Source organism: Lolium perenne, chromosome 4, assembly GCF_019359855.2.
Source record: "Lolium perenne isolate Kyuss_39 chromosome 4, Kyuss_2.0, whole genome shotgun sequence".
Classification (NCBI taxonomy): domain Eukaryota; kingdom Viridiplantae; phylum Streptophyta; class Magnoliopsida; order Poales; family Poaceae; genus Lolium; species Lolium perenne.
In genome coordinates, this window is record NC_067247.2 from 137,782,611 (window position 1) to 137,797,516 (window position 14,906).

Below are 14,906 nucleotides of genomic sequence, written 5' to 3' on the forward strand. Positions count from 1 at the left end.
ATTCAACATATCGGACCTACTTCGCCTCTGTTCCCCTTCCTCTCTCCAAAAAGGGCGACCAGAGCGGCGACCGAGTTTCCGGCGCCAGCTCCGGCGACTCCTCTCCCCCGACGGCCTTGTGCTCGTCGGTGTGGAAGGGGTCGCCAGATCTGCCGCTCGGACTTGTATAGCTGTAGGTTAGGGCCTAGTAGCTTAGGTTTTTAGGCGTTCGTCGGCGATGTCGTGTCCTTGGCGGTGGGGACGGCGTCGTTGAATAAAGGTGCCATTGATCCGTCTTCATCTCCGATGGATCTGGGCGCTGGGTCTTCCGAGCCGGGCTGGTGCGGCGGTGGCGCTGGCCTTGCGGCGGATTTTGGTCCTCCGGCTCCACCGTCGCGACAGCGTGCGCTCCAACGCTGTCGTGGAGGTCGTGAGGTTGTTCAGGAGCTGCTCCCGGCGTTCACCTTCTGGCGGCGTCGGCGGTGGCTGGAGGTCTGCGGGATTCATGCTGGGTTTGAGGAAGATGGCCGGCGGGTCTGCTTTTCCCCATCGACGGCGTCGAGCGGTGGCTGCAGATCCGGAGTCCGGCGTTGGCTTCGGGGCATCGTCCCGGCCGATGCGCCACAAAGTGGACGGCTTCGTCTTTGGCGAGCCACTCCCGAGGTCCATAAAGCTGTGAATCAGCGAGGGAGCCACACCGGATTCGGGTCCGTTGGTTTTTCGTCTTCTCTCCTTCCGACGTTTGCTCCGGCGGCGCGGAAGGCACGAAGCGAGCGACGCGGAGGACACAAGGATGCCCATGTACCTGTTTGTTATTTCTTTTCTTTGGGGGTCCTTTGTGTAAAGTGTGGAGACAGCTGGGCTTCCAGCTTCTTCTGGACGTGTGCGTATGTGTCTCTTGTACGACTAGGCTGATTATATGAAACACGTATTGCCCTAAAAAAAAGTAAAAAAATAAGAATAATGAGAAGAAATTATTTTTCTCTTAAATAAGAACCAACCAAGAAATCCACCATGCCATGATTGATATGATGCTAGGATTAGTGTATGAATTCTTTGGTGTTTCTTAGTTTAGTACGTGAGTTTGGTTTGGTGTTTATACCTCGTATTCGTATATAGACGCTAGTAACGAGGAGTATCAAGAGGAGGAAGCCTACTCCCAAGAAGAGGAGGAGAACTTTGACAACTACCCTACCCTGTTCAAGGAAAGCTAACCCTTGCTAAACACCATGTGCATAGCTCTACAAGAGCAAGGCACCATCACACTTTATTTTTATGTCTTACCTATCCCATGTTTTTATCTTACATTTACTTTTGCTCATTTATTTCAAAGTACTTTTGATTTATGATTCACTTGGTCTAGAGTAGAACAATATTTAAAGTTAGCTTAGAACAAATCAAAGCTAGGTAGCACCCCTCATGAAATAGTTGCTAGTGCTAATCAAATAAAATTGACTACTCTAGATGGGAACATGGTGAAGTGAAATGACTTTGAAAGAATGTGAAGTTGAAGGTGACATGGTTGACTTGGTGAATTTGAATAAAAAACTGATGATTGGGTTTGAATGCGATACCCTTCCAATTATACAAGTACCCCCACAATACCTGATTATGGGTAGGGCTTAACTAGAAACTTGTGTATTTTAGTATGGGTTCCCTCTAAACAAGCATCATAGGGGTTACGCCGAGGCTGCCTCCGTTAAGTGTGGAATGATGTGAATATGAGGTGAATGTACGGCCCAAGCCCTGTGCAGTTCCCGGGTTAACAGTTGGTTTTCACCGGGAGGCCAAGCTCATGGGGAGAGGTGCCTATACTAACATATATAAGTGAAAGGTTATGGTTGATGATCCGCGTACTGAGTTACGATGATTCGGGGTTATCCTCGACGGATGTAATCAAAAGTTGTGGCACAAGAGTACAACCTCTGCAGAGTGTTAAACCTATTCGAATAGCCGTGTCCACGGTTACGGACGATTGGAAAGGCCATACTGTCTCCGTTATCAAATTTTGATCTTAAAAAGGAATGGTGAAGTTGAAAGGTGATATGGATTTGAATCACAATGATTTGTGGGAATGACACTAATGTTCCCACTTGAGTTAGTCTAGCACATGATAAGGCTTTACTAAATGTTTATCAAACTAAAACTTGGCTTTATGCAAATAAACCTAGAGCTTAGCACCCCCTTACTACACTTAATAAGTAATTACTTTAGTATTAGTTTGCGAGTACTTTAAAGTACTCATGGCTTTGCCCTGGCTATTCAAATGCCAGACTTTGAAGGAGAGCAACAGTATCAGGATGACGGACAGCAGGGCGTCTACGATAACTAGGATCGTCTTCTAACGTCAAGCGTTGCCTGTGGAATAGATAGTCCACTACTACTTCGCTTCCGCTACTATTTGTGTTGTTGAACAATATATTTGTGTAATTTTGGAACATGTGATCTATGGTTGTAAGACATGTATGTGTTGTAATAAATGATGACTCTATGCTACTTACTATTATGTCTCGCAAAAACATTATTCCTGGGATTGCGATGTACGACATAATAGGCATCTGGACTTAAAAATTCGGGTGTTGACAAGCACCCCGTCCTTTCTGATCACCACAAAAAAAACGCTGTCGAGTTCATTGCCAGATCTTGCCTAGTTCCTATTTTGTAATTCTCCATTGTATTCTCTCTCTCTAATACTACATCCACCTTAAAACAAGTGTTGCAATTTTATCTAGATACAAAGATGAGCGGGATAGTTAGCTCTGTAATTGAACGAGATTGCGGTCCCGATCTATACACACGAACCACATCGGAAAGCTTCATGACAGGAAAATAGGAAAACAACAAAGTTGTGTTGCACAAGAGCTGCTTTGGCATCATCTAAGATCGGATACCTCATCAACTTGTTCTAGAGCGGAAACTTGCTCCGTAGCGAAGCACGGGTTTTGTCCTAATCAATGCCTATTGAAGGAGGAGGCAAGACCCCTTGAAGGACCAAGCAACTCTAGATCCACAAAGGCCCGCCATCATAGTCATCTTTATGCACAAACCTTATCGATCTAGAGCACTCCGTCCTTTCTGACCACCACAAAAAAAAAAAACGCTGTCGAGTTCATTGCCAGATCTTGCCTAGTTCCTATTTTGTAATTCTCCATTGTATTCTCTCTATAATACTACATCCACCTTAAAACAAGTGTCGCAATTTTATCTAGATACAAATGTTTCTAAACGCATATTTTAGTTGTACATACAACCGAATCTAAATAAAGTTACAAATCTTATTCTAAAACAGAAGAAGTATAAACAAGACAAAACTAGTGGTTTTACCCGCACAAAGGGGCTGAACCTGGGTGTATCCGGTTTTTTTTAGCATCCCGTGACCTGAGCAATCCCCGTATGATACCTGCGACTTTATCACTCGAGAACTATCTCCAACAGAGGAGTATGTTTTCAAAAAACAAAATACACGTATATGTACGAGACTTGCGAGGTAGTATGATCTATTTGATTTATTTTTTCAAATAATATGGCATAGTCTCGACCTCTGCATCAATTGATACATGCAATCTTTTTTATTGATCCATCCGATTTTATCACCCAGGAATGATATCCAGGAGAAGAGCATGTTTTCTAAAAAAAACAAAATATACCTAGGAAATTGATGAGAAAAGTAAAAAAATGATTAGAAAATAATTTTAGTACTTTGTTCTATTTCACAAAACTGCAAGTTTTGCGGAAGAAGGATTAATCTTTTAACTGCACTGGTTATTTATTAGCCACTCGCCAGTTCCGGTACAAGAAGAGATCACCCTCGGACGAAAGAAACGGCCGGCCGAAGAAGAAGAAACATGGGCCGTGCTTCAGTGTCCCCCCCCCCCCCCCCCTCAAAATAAAAGTTGAAGGGGTAAATGTGTGTTTGGTTCGTGACTAAAAAATATGGATGATCCCATCCCAAGAGCTGAATATTTTTTAGAAAAATTGGACTAGATAATCAGTCAATTTCATGACTAATCTCACCAACCGCCACGACCGCGCATGAGAGTCCATGGCCATCGACACGACTCCGACACCCGTCATCATCGTCTGTGTGGCTCCACAGCTCGGCGACGGCCACCACGTCACGGCGAGCGGTATCAGCGGCCTCCACGACGCGGTGAGCGGTGGGCTTGATTTTCAACGTGGCTCCCCAGCTCGGCGTCGGCAGCCTCCATGGCGTGGCGAGCAACGAGCTTGCTATGTTTGCGCGGCACCTAGTCGATAGCGACATCCTCGCAAAATACGTGTGGGTGGTGACCTTGCTAAGCCCGGGCAGACGGCAACCCCGCTAGGTCCGGCCTCCGCCACAAAGGAAAAACGACCTGTTAATTACATATTAACCTTTATGTTAATGGCATATTTATCCTTTTCTATCAAACGTTAATAAAACATATTTTCATCCCATCCCATCACATCCCGTACATGTTTGTCCAGGAACCAAACACACACGTTAAGTTAATCAACGAAGGGGTATTAGAAGATCCTAGCCGTCCAAACAGACCAAAGTTCAGAAGGGGGATACCGGAGCAAAAGCCAAGAAACATAGACCGTCATGATTTGCATCATACTCGACCGTTGTTAACTCCGTCACATGGCAGGCAAAGGGTCAAGCAACGGAGCAAATATGTCGTCCATTATGCAAACATGCCCTTCTGCGTTCACCCGCATGTGGGCGGCAAGCAGGCAGCGCCCATTCCGTAATGCTCCAAAATCAAATCTACATGACTGTTCAGTGTACAGAGACAGACGCTGAGTAAACACTCGTGTTAGTGTTAGCTACAGCTCGTGACGATTAGTAGCTGGAATATGTTCCGGTGTATACATATGAGGCTCGCGCAGAATAACCGCTAATAGAAAAATACTCTCTTCGTCTAAAAATAAGTGACTTAACTTTTTATAGATACAGGTGTATTATATCTAAACTACCAGATACTTCCGTATCTAAAAAAACCATTTATTTTAGAATGTAGGAGTACTTGCCAACGGTAATAGGGTGTTTAACTGGAAGGTCTTGAGTTGATTTCATGTCCATGTTGCTTGATGAGTTGAGTTCATGTCCATGCTACACCATTTAATTTGGGATTCTCTCCAAGATCGTTGAGTTCATCACACATGGCCAAGTTGCGCTAGATATAGCCTTCAGACAAAGTGTAATTGGTTGCATGTAGTTTTCGGAATCAAATAATTGGCTTATACAATACTTTATTTTTTCTCAAAAATAAATAAATTCAGCAGAGCAAAGCACGCATAGGCATAGCCACCCACTGAGAGAAGCTTATCGCATTGCCTGCTCATTATTGGCATGCATAGCACCCCCAACTGTATTTAAGATCTAGTTTAGTGCATCGTGTGCAAGTTGATAGTATATAAAATACAGGTACTTTCAGTCCCAAGCAAAAAGCCAATACTAGTATCAACTCATTCACTTCATTCATAGCTTTGTTACCAATTATCAACTCTATTATCGAGCATGCTGAGTGTTCAGTTGCGTTGATGATTATCCGTGCTAGCTGAGGTATATACCAGTATTATGTGTGTACCTTTGGCAATTTGACAACTGATTATCCTACATAGTCTTATTTGGTTAAGACTCAGTAGTACAAGTAGCCTAACAAAGTTAGTGGGATGGGATTTATTATTCATTTCGTCCAGAACTTTGGCAACTTTGTGCTCGATAGGGACCAGCAACGATACTTAGTCGATCGGGGAGATGCTTTGGGCTGCTTCCAAAAGGCGACGCAATATTACAATACAGACCGCTCGACTCTTACAGCTGGTTTTGGCTTAATTTTATTCCATCATCGTTACCTTGTACGGTGCGGAATCAAGTAGATCTTAACCTTTTCGTCCAGTACATGCTTATATGAAACTCTATGCGTACCACATGGGTAATTTGCGGCTGGGATCGTCCAGGGAATCACAAGATTAGCTCCAAGCTGCAAGCAAATCTCCCTTTCTTCCTCTCTCTCGGTACGGCAGGACACAGTGGGTCGTACATCACAAGCTTAACCGCCGGCCATGCTCCGTGCATACATGTGCCCGGCACAGTCGCATCAGCAGCGGCAAACGTATCGCTGGTAGATTTCATCCATCTGCTCCTCCCCTAATCCTTTTTCTTAAGCTACTCGCCATTTTATGCTTGTTGTTTTTATTGCACGGTGGTCGGCTGCTGCCTCTACAACTGACTAGATGACCCGTTGCGCTATCGCGCAAATGGCAGAATCAAGTCAGAATTTAAACCATAAGTTTTAATTTATTTTAGTATTAAGAATTACCATGTAATTTAATTGTTTTAGTATTGGAGGCTCGGAGGCTCGCAGCGGAGCTTTGCCCCTCCCGCTGCCGCCACCACCACCGTGGTAAAGGGAGGGCAGCTGGGTTGGCTGGCCATCCAGGCTGAGCTCCATCACTATCCGACGGCGTGCATTGGAGAAAATGTCCTCAACGGCCATCCAGGCTGAGCTCCATCACTATCCGACGGCGTGCATTGGAGAAAATGTCCTCGACGGCCCCTCTGCCCTCCTTTGGCTACTCCCTCTGTCGCCATTCGACTGCTCCTTCCGCCCCTCATACGTCGTCCTCTTCCTCTTCCAACCCCTTAGACCCACTCAGCATCCTTGCCGATGCAGCGATTCTGAGTCGAATTTTGGTCCGTTGTACAACACTTCGGAAAACAATTGCAATTAACCCGAGCCAGCCAACAAACAAATGCAGGCAAACAACGATACAATTAATTGTAACGTAGTTCAGTAGAACAAATTGAAGCCCACATGTTTCTGTAGGTATGCACACCCAAATAAATCAGGGAAAAAAAATCGAGGGCCAGTACCTATAAGTCTTATCCACGGTGTTACATATGACCTTAGTTCTAAGGAAGCATTTGTATTTTCATAGACCACTCTCTTCGATTCATATTAAGTGTCGATCAGTTTGTACAAAGCTAGAGTGAATCAGCGATGTCTACTATGGATGGTAGTAAGTATTTTGAAGGTAGATCTCACGCTAAAAAGGTATATTTCATTATTTACATGAATGGCAAGGAAATACCCAGAAATAATGCATTTTTTTAAGCAGCAACAATACTATATTGCAAGTAAAGTGACAATAATGTCATCATAAAACTCTACGGCAATAGTACTAAATTACAATGAACCGAGCAATAGAGATGTCTTAGATTTAGTAGCAAGCTACACAATAAAACAATTTCAGGTAATCGGCAGCCGCTTCATCTTCTGCCAGTCTGTGTAGAGAGTGACATCATCACCACCCTGCCAATAGAAATTCAAAAATCATGATTGCAAAACAACATCAGAAGTGATCATCCGCTTCAACTACAAATAAGGATGTTTCCAGTGCCCCGGATCTTTATTTTCTTGTACTCAAAATAGCAACCAATATCGTAGATAACATGGTTACACCAACCAACAAAATTATGCATGGCGAGACATGATTTCAAGATCCATTAACTACTATCCTAGTGATACCAGCAATCATTAATTCATAAAGTCATTATATAGCTCGGAGGTTACATAGCAGAAGCCATTATATAGTGTCAACTATTTCTCATACTATGCGGATTTTATTGTATAAGCACTCATTCAGGCTATATTCTGTACACTGACACCACCTTAAACTCTGATCCATCGTTCTTTCTTTAACCCGCAACATACAATCAAAGAAGTCAATAACTTAGAATGAAAATACATGTTGCAGAAAACTATTTAATAATATATGCTGTCTACCAAAGGAATAGAAAAAACAGCAATAGCAGAGGGTAGAGAACATGGGGCTGTTGTACTATATACTCTAAGAAAAAACCATTTACCAAGTAGATACAATATGGACTAATTAGAAGGGGTGACATGTACTTCTATTGATGATAGTAAAATACATCAATGTTGCAAGCGAATAAAAGGCAACGATTGTTGCATCATGGTATATAAGGAGAAACAACTCAAGAGGGATTTGCCTGGATTATGTCTACCTCATATTGCATACGACGTCTATTTAATCACAAGTTCCTCGCCACTTCAAACTACATCCCAGGGAAGTGAAGGGCATATAATTGTCCTGAAAAAGGTACACTACTATTTAAGAAAAACTTCCCACAGCAGCCTTGGCAGCCGCTCGGTGTCGCTGGGAGCTAGATCCGCCCATGCTTGTACTCACTAAAACACCACTAAATAGTTTGACCATTAAAACTGGTTAAGAGCTTGACGAAAAAACGGTTAACATATACATTTTGCTAAAAAAATGAACTGCAGAAGCAATATTAGTATTTATGTCCATAACGATAACCAGATCGCCTACTTACTAATACTACATAGGAGTGTGAATTTTCATCAAGTGCAGAAGCAATAGTAGTATTTATGTCCATGTTAGGAAACGTGATAGCACCCAGCAAGAACAAAAGTGTTTAATCATTTTCATCAAGTGCAGTAATAAATCCTCCGACTACCAAAATATGTGGATACATGATGACCAATGTATTAAATTGAATGGAAAGTACCTAAGATGTCGAATCTGAGTACACAGATTCTGCTGATCACTTTCTAGCATAATTCAACTTCGCCTAAATGAATCCATTGGCACCTTATGTCTGATGTTAAAGGGAAATGCGTTGATGCTTTTATCAGGGCACTGTACTATCAGATTCCAGGAAAATTAGATATTACTACAAAATGAAAATTATCCAAGGTATTATCAGTCTGTATTACATGGGAAATAGACGGGGAGCCAGTCTTGGACCAAATAATTTGGCTAATTAGCACAAAAATAGCCCTTCCTAAGAAGGTCAAAGCCCTTCTATATAAAATAAGTTTAATAGGCCTAAGTGCTCGGATGTCGCTCTAGCTAAAGATATGCCTGCAACTCTTGAACATATCTCACTTGCCTTGGTCCATATGAAAATAGCATCAGACATGAGGTAGCGCAACACTTAAACTGTATGACAAAGAACCATACAGCACGCCACAAGCACTCCTTGGTGTAAATATCAATTGATTCTACATAATTAGCTCAAGAATAGCAAGGTGACAACAATGAAAGTATTTTATCACAATCACATACCACAAGTACATTAAATAACAACTATTCTCCAAGGGAGCCAAATGAATTGTTTGAACAAATGTTGTAGAGATGATGCCCAATTTTTTACCTTGCATACATCCGGCTGCTACCCCCACAGATGGCTATCCTCGAAGCATCGAGGCCACTACTGATATCAGCAATACATAGAAGCAACTTGGCCACTATCATGCACCAACCCAAACAAAGAAGCACCATCTGAAACCAAGGAAGAATGCAGAACAACGAGCGTGTGTATTGATAAGTTCGATCGAATAACGCTTAAGATTTCAAGAGTGGTTTAATATTGGCTTCTATCTAAATTGTAAAGAGGGGAGGACCTTATTTTCTTGTAAAGACTAAAAAGAAGGCAAAATGGCAAATGATGCAAGGTTTTAACACTCTTCAAAGTATAAACCATATTTCTGCACCAGTGAGCTACTCTCATGAGCATCAGAATAAGGTATGTGCACTCTCATGAGCTTAAACCTGAATTCAGATAGAAATTACCTCACCTTGCGGAGCTACCCGTCAGCATCGATGCCGGCGAACATGATGTAACCTGCCATGCCTTTCAATGGACGAAAGAAACACCTACTCATGCATGTAAAGAATTGAAAACTGTGAGCAATATAACCTAATGATTTCTGCAACAAAAGAAAATTACACATAGATGACAGACTGAAATTCCATTTTTTGTAGACCGATATAACCAAGGCCATTAGTACCATTTTCTGTAGATCAATATTAGACATACCAAGGATTGATAGATAACTTGAGAGGTCCCTAACTCAAATCCATCCTTTTGAGCACAGCTGTCACTTTATTTGCAAATTTACAATACTATCTAAAATTTGTGAAGCACAAACATGCATAGCGCTGATGGAAAAATTATATGGATAGTCCAGTTTACATTTGGATCAACCTGAGTAAGGAAATGAAATGCCAAGCTGCAATAGAATATCAAGTCTACTCAAATAGAAAATTAATGGGAAATTAATATTGCACATTGACCAACTCCATTATGAGAATACAAAAAGAAACAAGGTTCAAGTGGAGGCAGACGAAAACTACATGATTTAGCCATTGTCATGGAAGGATGCTTCCCTCGAAAATCTGGATAAGAGAAGGGGCCCTGTTCTGCGCCTTCTTCCGTCCATACAATCTATTTGTCCACATGACATGAACACCATAATGAGAAGGTCAAATTTATAGCAACCCATTGCCTCACAAAGTATATCGTAATCTATGAATCATGCGAACAATATGCGAATGTGAGTACCAACTTCTGAATCTAAGCTTGCAAAAACTGTTACACATGTAAAGCACATGAGTGAAAGAAGGGATGTACCTTTGAAGAATTTCCAACATAATGCTCGACAGCCATTCGACTGGTCGATGATAGGGCCTCCTTCAGCAACTCTGCAGGCATTTTCTCATATATGAGCACCAAGTAATTTCATAGAAAAAGAAGCAATTTTATCAGGTAAAATGTGCTATTGCCTGTGAAAGATGGCCTTGCCTATCGAGTTTTAGAGTCCATATCAATATGGCAATATATGTAAAATTCACCGATGACTTATCAGGTAAAACGTGATATTACTCTCATGTCAGCAACACACTTATTTAGAAGCCGATATAGATTTAAAATTTCATTTCAATGCATTAAAGGGAAGCAAACCTTAATTTACATCACAAAGATTATTAGGGCTTTCTTGCAGCAATAATACTGTACCAAATTTTATGTTTACGGAATTACCTAAAATTACAACTCTCTCTGAAGGTTCCATGGACACTATCTCCACGGATGAAATTTTCATCCACAGGCGCATCCCAACACCTGCCAGTCTGCCTCCTGAACCAACAGCTGCCTACTGTGTCCTTCTATATCTCAGGTCCTTGAGTTTGTTTCAGAAAATTCCAATTAAGTAAAATGATGTCCAAGAGTTGAACAAAAAATTCACAATTGTTCTATAACATGAAATGATAAATTTTCTGATATTGATACCTACCCATTTGAAGTGTGCATCTAGATTTTTTGGATCGGTTACTTGATAAAGACAGTGAGAATTATGTATAGTCTTCATGAGCTCCTCCACCTTTGCCAATCATTCTCTTAAACTCAGTTGCAGGATCTGCAGTAAATAAGAGGCATGCATTACTTAAAACTTATCAGAGTGTATATGTTCTGCAAGTGAATCAGCTGCAGAAAACTACACAAAAAAAACTGCAATTCAGCTGAAGATAATAAACAGGTTAATCAGGTTTTGGCTTCTTTATGCTTTCATCCTTTAGCAATAATATGGTTAACTAAACCCCAAGCATATGCGTGGAAATAATAAACGAAACTGAAATCAAACCGAAAACCAAGCAAGCATGTAGCGGTAACCAGTGATAAGCATCTGTAATTAGCAACTGCCCATGCTGACAGTATTTTGAAAGGAAAAATGATGGGTTAAATATAATAAGAAGGCCCTAAACATCACAATTACATATAAAAACAAGCATGATATCCTAACCAAACATGCACAAGTACAGATTAAAATCAAATTCTATGGTGAACCACACAATAACTGTTGTAAAATATGAAGGCTCCAAACCAACCCACCGTGCACTTTCTATCTTGTTAGCTGTAAATCCACACAAAAGAGAAGAAAATTGCGTAAGAAGCAAGGCCTCACCTCTGGCTGAAGCGAGCTCGTAGGTGCTGATGGTCATTCGGTAGGCAGCTGTGTCCAACAACCGAGGCGGCCTTCCGCTACACACCATCCCATCTGCTTGATTCCACAGCACATGCCACCTACAGATACACATATGATTTTACCACCAGAATATAAGGAGGAAGCAGGAATTTAGAATGAGCACATAACCATGCTATAGTTGTTGAAGCTACTTCCTAGTGGTAGGGGAACTGTTTTATTCTAGAAAATTTAATTTAGCTAACTCGTACTAAACAATCAAGATTTAAGGCAAAAGTAAATGTACACGTACAGACACATATCACAAAAGCTGTTGTTTCGGATCAATGTCACCACATATTTTTCTGTTTCCATTCGGAATGACAAACAATAAATAACAACGTGGCAGGAGCGACGTAGCAGCAGAAACAAAGCACCTGATGGATATTTAATACGGGAAATATTAAGTAAGCTCCTAATATAAACTTTTGGGACTTCCGTAGATGATATAAACATTACTTTTCAGGTAATCTTTGAGTTCATACATAACATTGGCATCCTTCACGAACGAAACATTACCTTTGAGGTAATCTTTGAATTCATGCATAACATTGGCATCCTTCACGAACGAAACATCATAGAAATCGACGCCATTTTCAACACCAAATTTGATATTACAGCAGCTTCTTGGCAATAGTTACAACAATATTACTACATCAGCGTTGGTAATCACTGGATAGAAAAACTTGAGATTTGATGGTGCCGTAGTGTAAGTATTCAAGATTCAGAGCTAGTCGAAACTTACGCCATTGCACGCATCCTTTTGATGATGCCCAGGAATTCATTCTACAAGCATTCTTGGTTCCCATCTTTTACTGTCTGCAATTAAGAAAAGAATACAAAGCATTCAAACGTTCATCTCAATTAAGCAGTCAACTAAATAAATAAATCACCGTAAAGAATAGATTTGCGCTACACCAAACTCAAACCTAGGATTAGCCTCGCCATGAATCGATATCCTGGAGACACATGTGAAATAAACCTGCAACAGCAGAATCAGACCTAGGATTAGCCTCACCAGCGGATTGAGTCAGCAAGATCAGCATCGCTGCTTGAACGTGCCAGTGGAATGCTGGCGTCCACAACAACAGTCAGCTGAGGAGCGCAAACAAACAAGCAAGCCTCAACCAATTATGCAGCTTTGGTGCTCCATCTTCCCCAACAAAAGCCATAGGCCACGGATCTGTCTCCTCTCCTCAACCAATCTAAGCGAATCCTCCATTTACACAAACACCAAAACCTACTATCTGAATCAAAATGGAGGCTTCACAAATCTAGGGTTTGGAAATGGTTGCCATACCTTGCTCTGCCAGTCGATTCTAGTTGGGGAAGAGGCGACCAGGACGACGACGAGTGAGGGCATGGCTAAGGGAGCGCGACCGGCACCGGTCAGCCTGCCTCCACCACCAGACATTCTTCCGCTCCTACCGCTCGCCAAGCCCGCCCACCTGCTGCCGCCATGGGACCCTTGCCGTAGTCCGCGTTCGTCGGCGACTTCCCATGTTCGCGGAAGCCCCCTTTGCGTTGCTGCAGCACCACCTCCACCCGTCTCCATCCCAGCGGCTTCGACCACCGTCGTCACCCGCCTCCTCTGCACTGTCTCGTGTGGCGCTGGAGCGGGAAAGAGGTTAAACGAGCCGGCCAATTGGGGAGAAAGAGAGGAGCAGGAGAGAAGCGGGGATTGGGGTGCCGACTACGGCTGCAAACCTGTAAGGACGCCGGCAATCGCGAGGTGCGATTGAACCCACCGCTCAAGGTCGCCGTCGCCTGCGCTCGAAATCCGCCGCCCACCACGATCCGGAGATCTTGAGCTCCAGCCGCCGCCGTCGCTAGGCGCACGGGCCCTGCCGCCGCCGGCTCCCACGTCCGTCGCTAGGCTCCTTCCCTCCTTGTCCAGCGGCCGGAGATCTTGAGCTCCGCCGGCAGTGGACGCGCCGCCGCCTGCGCGCGCGCTGCCTGCCACCGCCGCGTCCAGCCGCCACCGTCGCTAGGCGCGCGGGCCCTGCCGCCGCCGGCTCCCACGTCCGTCGCTAGGCGCGCGGGCCCTGCCGCTGCCGACTCCCACGTCCAGCCGCCTTGGATTGGGGGAGGGGGAGGAGAGGGCTCGTGCGGTGGATTGGGCAGGAGAGGGAGGCGACTGATTGGGTGTGTGCCTCGCGCGATCTAGGTTTTACTGCTTCCCGTGGGGGCGTGAAGGAAAGTGACCCAAAACGAGCAGCGTCTCTGCCTCTGTCTGCCGGCCCCGCAAGAGCTCGGCCCTAGCTGTCATTGACCCATTCAGAGAAGCCACATGTGTAAAAGGGAATCACTGCATCTAACGGCTGCTGTGAAAAGTGGGGCTGGGAACTTACTGTGCGGACGGGATTGGACGACCCAGATCAATGTGCCCCTTTGGATGGCCTGGTTGGCCGGGTAGTCTAGGGACATTTATAGAAGAAATGCTAGATGTTGCCTGTTGGTGGATAATTAGATTAATAAGGATAAACTACATGATCAAGACAATTTTGACTCTTTAGATTGTTGTGTGATATTCCATTAATTTTGAGTCAGTTCAGTCAAGCTTGGATTAAAACTCACATGATCCGTAAGAATATTGAACATGGTGCGTGCTCGATGCTACGGATGCTTTTACTTCGTGGGTAAGTGAGAAATGGTACCCCTCCGTTTTGATGTTTAGGGCGTATACTTTTTTCGGCTTTTCCTCAAAGTATAAGGCCAAGGCGAGGTTTAGTCGCCCATCTCCTGAAACTACCCCTATTCCCCCCTCTCTGGAATCCATCAACCCTTGGCAACATGAATCGCACACCACACTAGTGGAGAGGAGGCCTTTCGTCCCAAGCCTCTGGAAGCAAATGTCCCCGTTTTGAACCAAACTGGGACTAACCGGGAGTATTGGTCCCGGTTCGTTTCGCGCTGGGCGACCCCACCCGGCCTCTGGACCCTTTAGTCCCGGTTTGTACTACAAACCGGGACCATAGGGCATAGGCCCACCCTTTGGACCCGGTTTGTATTACAAACCGGGACAAAGTTCCCATCTGCCTATATAACCTTGCCCCTGCCCAAATGTGAGCCACACTTAGCCATTTTTTC

The 14,906-nt window shown here is 43.6% G+C and overlaps 1 protein-coding gene across 1 annotated transcript; it reads right to left on the minus strand.

The window, feature by feature from the left end:
• Positions 1 to 6,978: 6,978 nt before the first annotated feature.
• On the minus strand, positions 6,979 to 14,085 carry LOC127294015 (uncharacterized). The gene is made up of 15 exons (XM_071829186.1): positions 14,029 to 14,085; positions 13,524 to 13,803; positions 13,117 to 13,427; positions 12,746 to 12,798; positions 12,562 to 12,635; positions 12,336 to 12,488; positions 11,760 to 11,878; positions 11,091 to 11,213; positions 10,838 to 10,976; positions 10,430 to 10,500; positions 10,153 to 10,243; positions 9,594 to 9,672; positions 9,170 to 9,263; positions 7,997 to 8,082; positions 6,979 to 7,280 (listed from the first exon to the last, which is right to left on the minus strand). Exons 1-5 carry the CDS (start codon positions 14,083 to 14,085, stop codon positions 12,629 to 12,631), a joined length of 708 nt encoding a protein of 235 aa, XP_071685287.1. The 3' UTR covers positions 6,979 to 7,280; positions 7,997 to 8,082; positions 9,170 to 9,263; positions 9,594 to 9,672; positions 10,153 to 10,243; positions 10,430 to 10,500; positions 10,838 to 10,976; positions 11,091 to 11,213; positions 11,760 to 11,878; positions 12,336 to 12,488; positions 12,562 to 12,628.
• Between the last annotated feature and the right edge of the window lie 821 nt (positions 14,086 to 14,906).

What these genes read in the sequence shown, in the direction of transcription:
- LOC127294015 (XM_071829186.1), bottom strand. Translation starts at nt 14,085, where the DNA reads ATGACAGCTAGGGCCGAGCTCTTGCGGGGCCGGCAGACAGAGGCAGAG. An exon ending in CAGAGGCAGAGACGCTGCTC is followed by an intron (nt 13,804 to 14,028) that starts GTTTTGGGTCAC and finishes CCGCGCGCCTAG; the next exon opens with CGACGGTGGCGGCTGGACGC. An exon ending in GAATCGACTGGCAGAGCAAG is followed by an intron (nt 12,799 to 13,116) that starts GTATGGCAACCA and finishes CTGCTGTTGCAG; the next exon opens with GTTTATTTCACATGTGTCTC.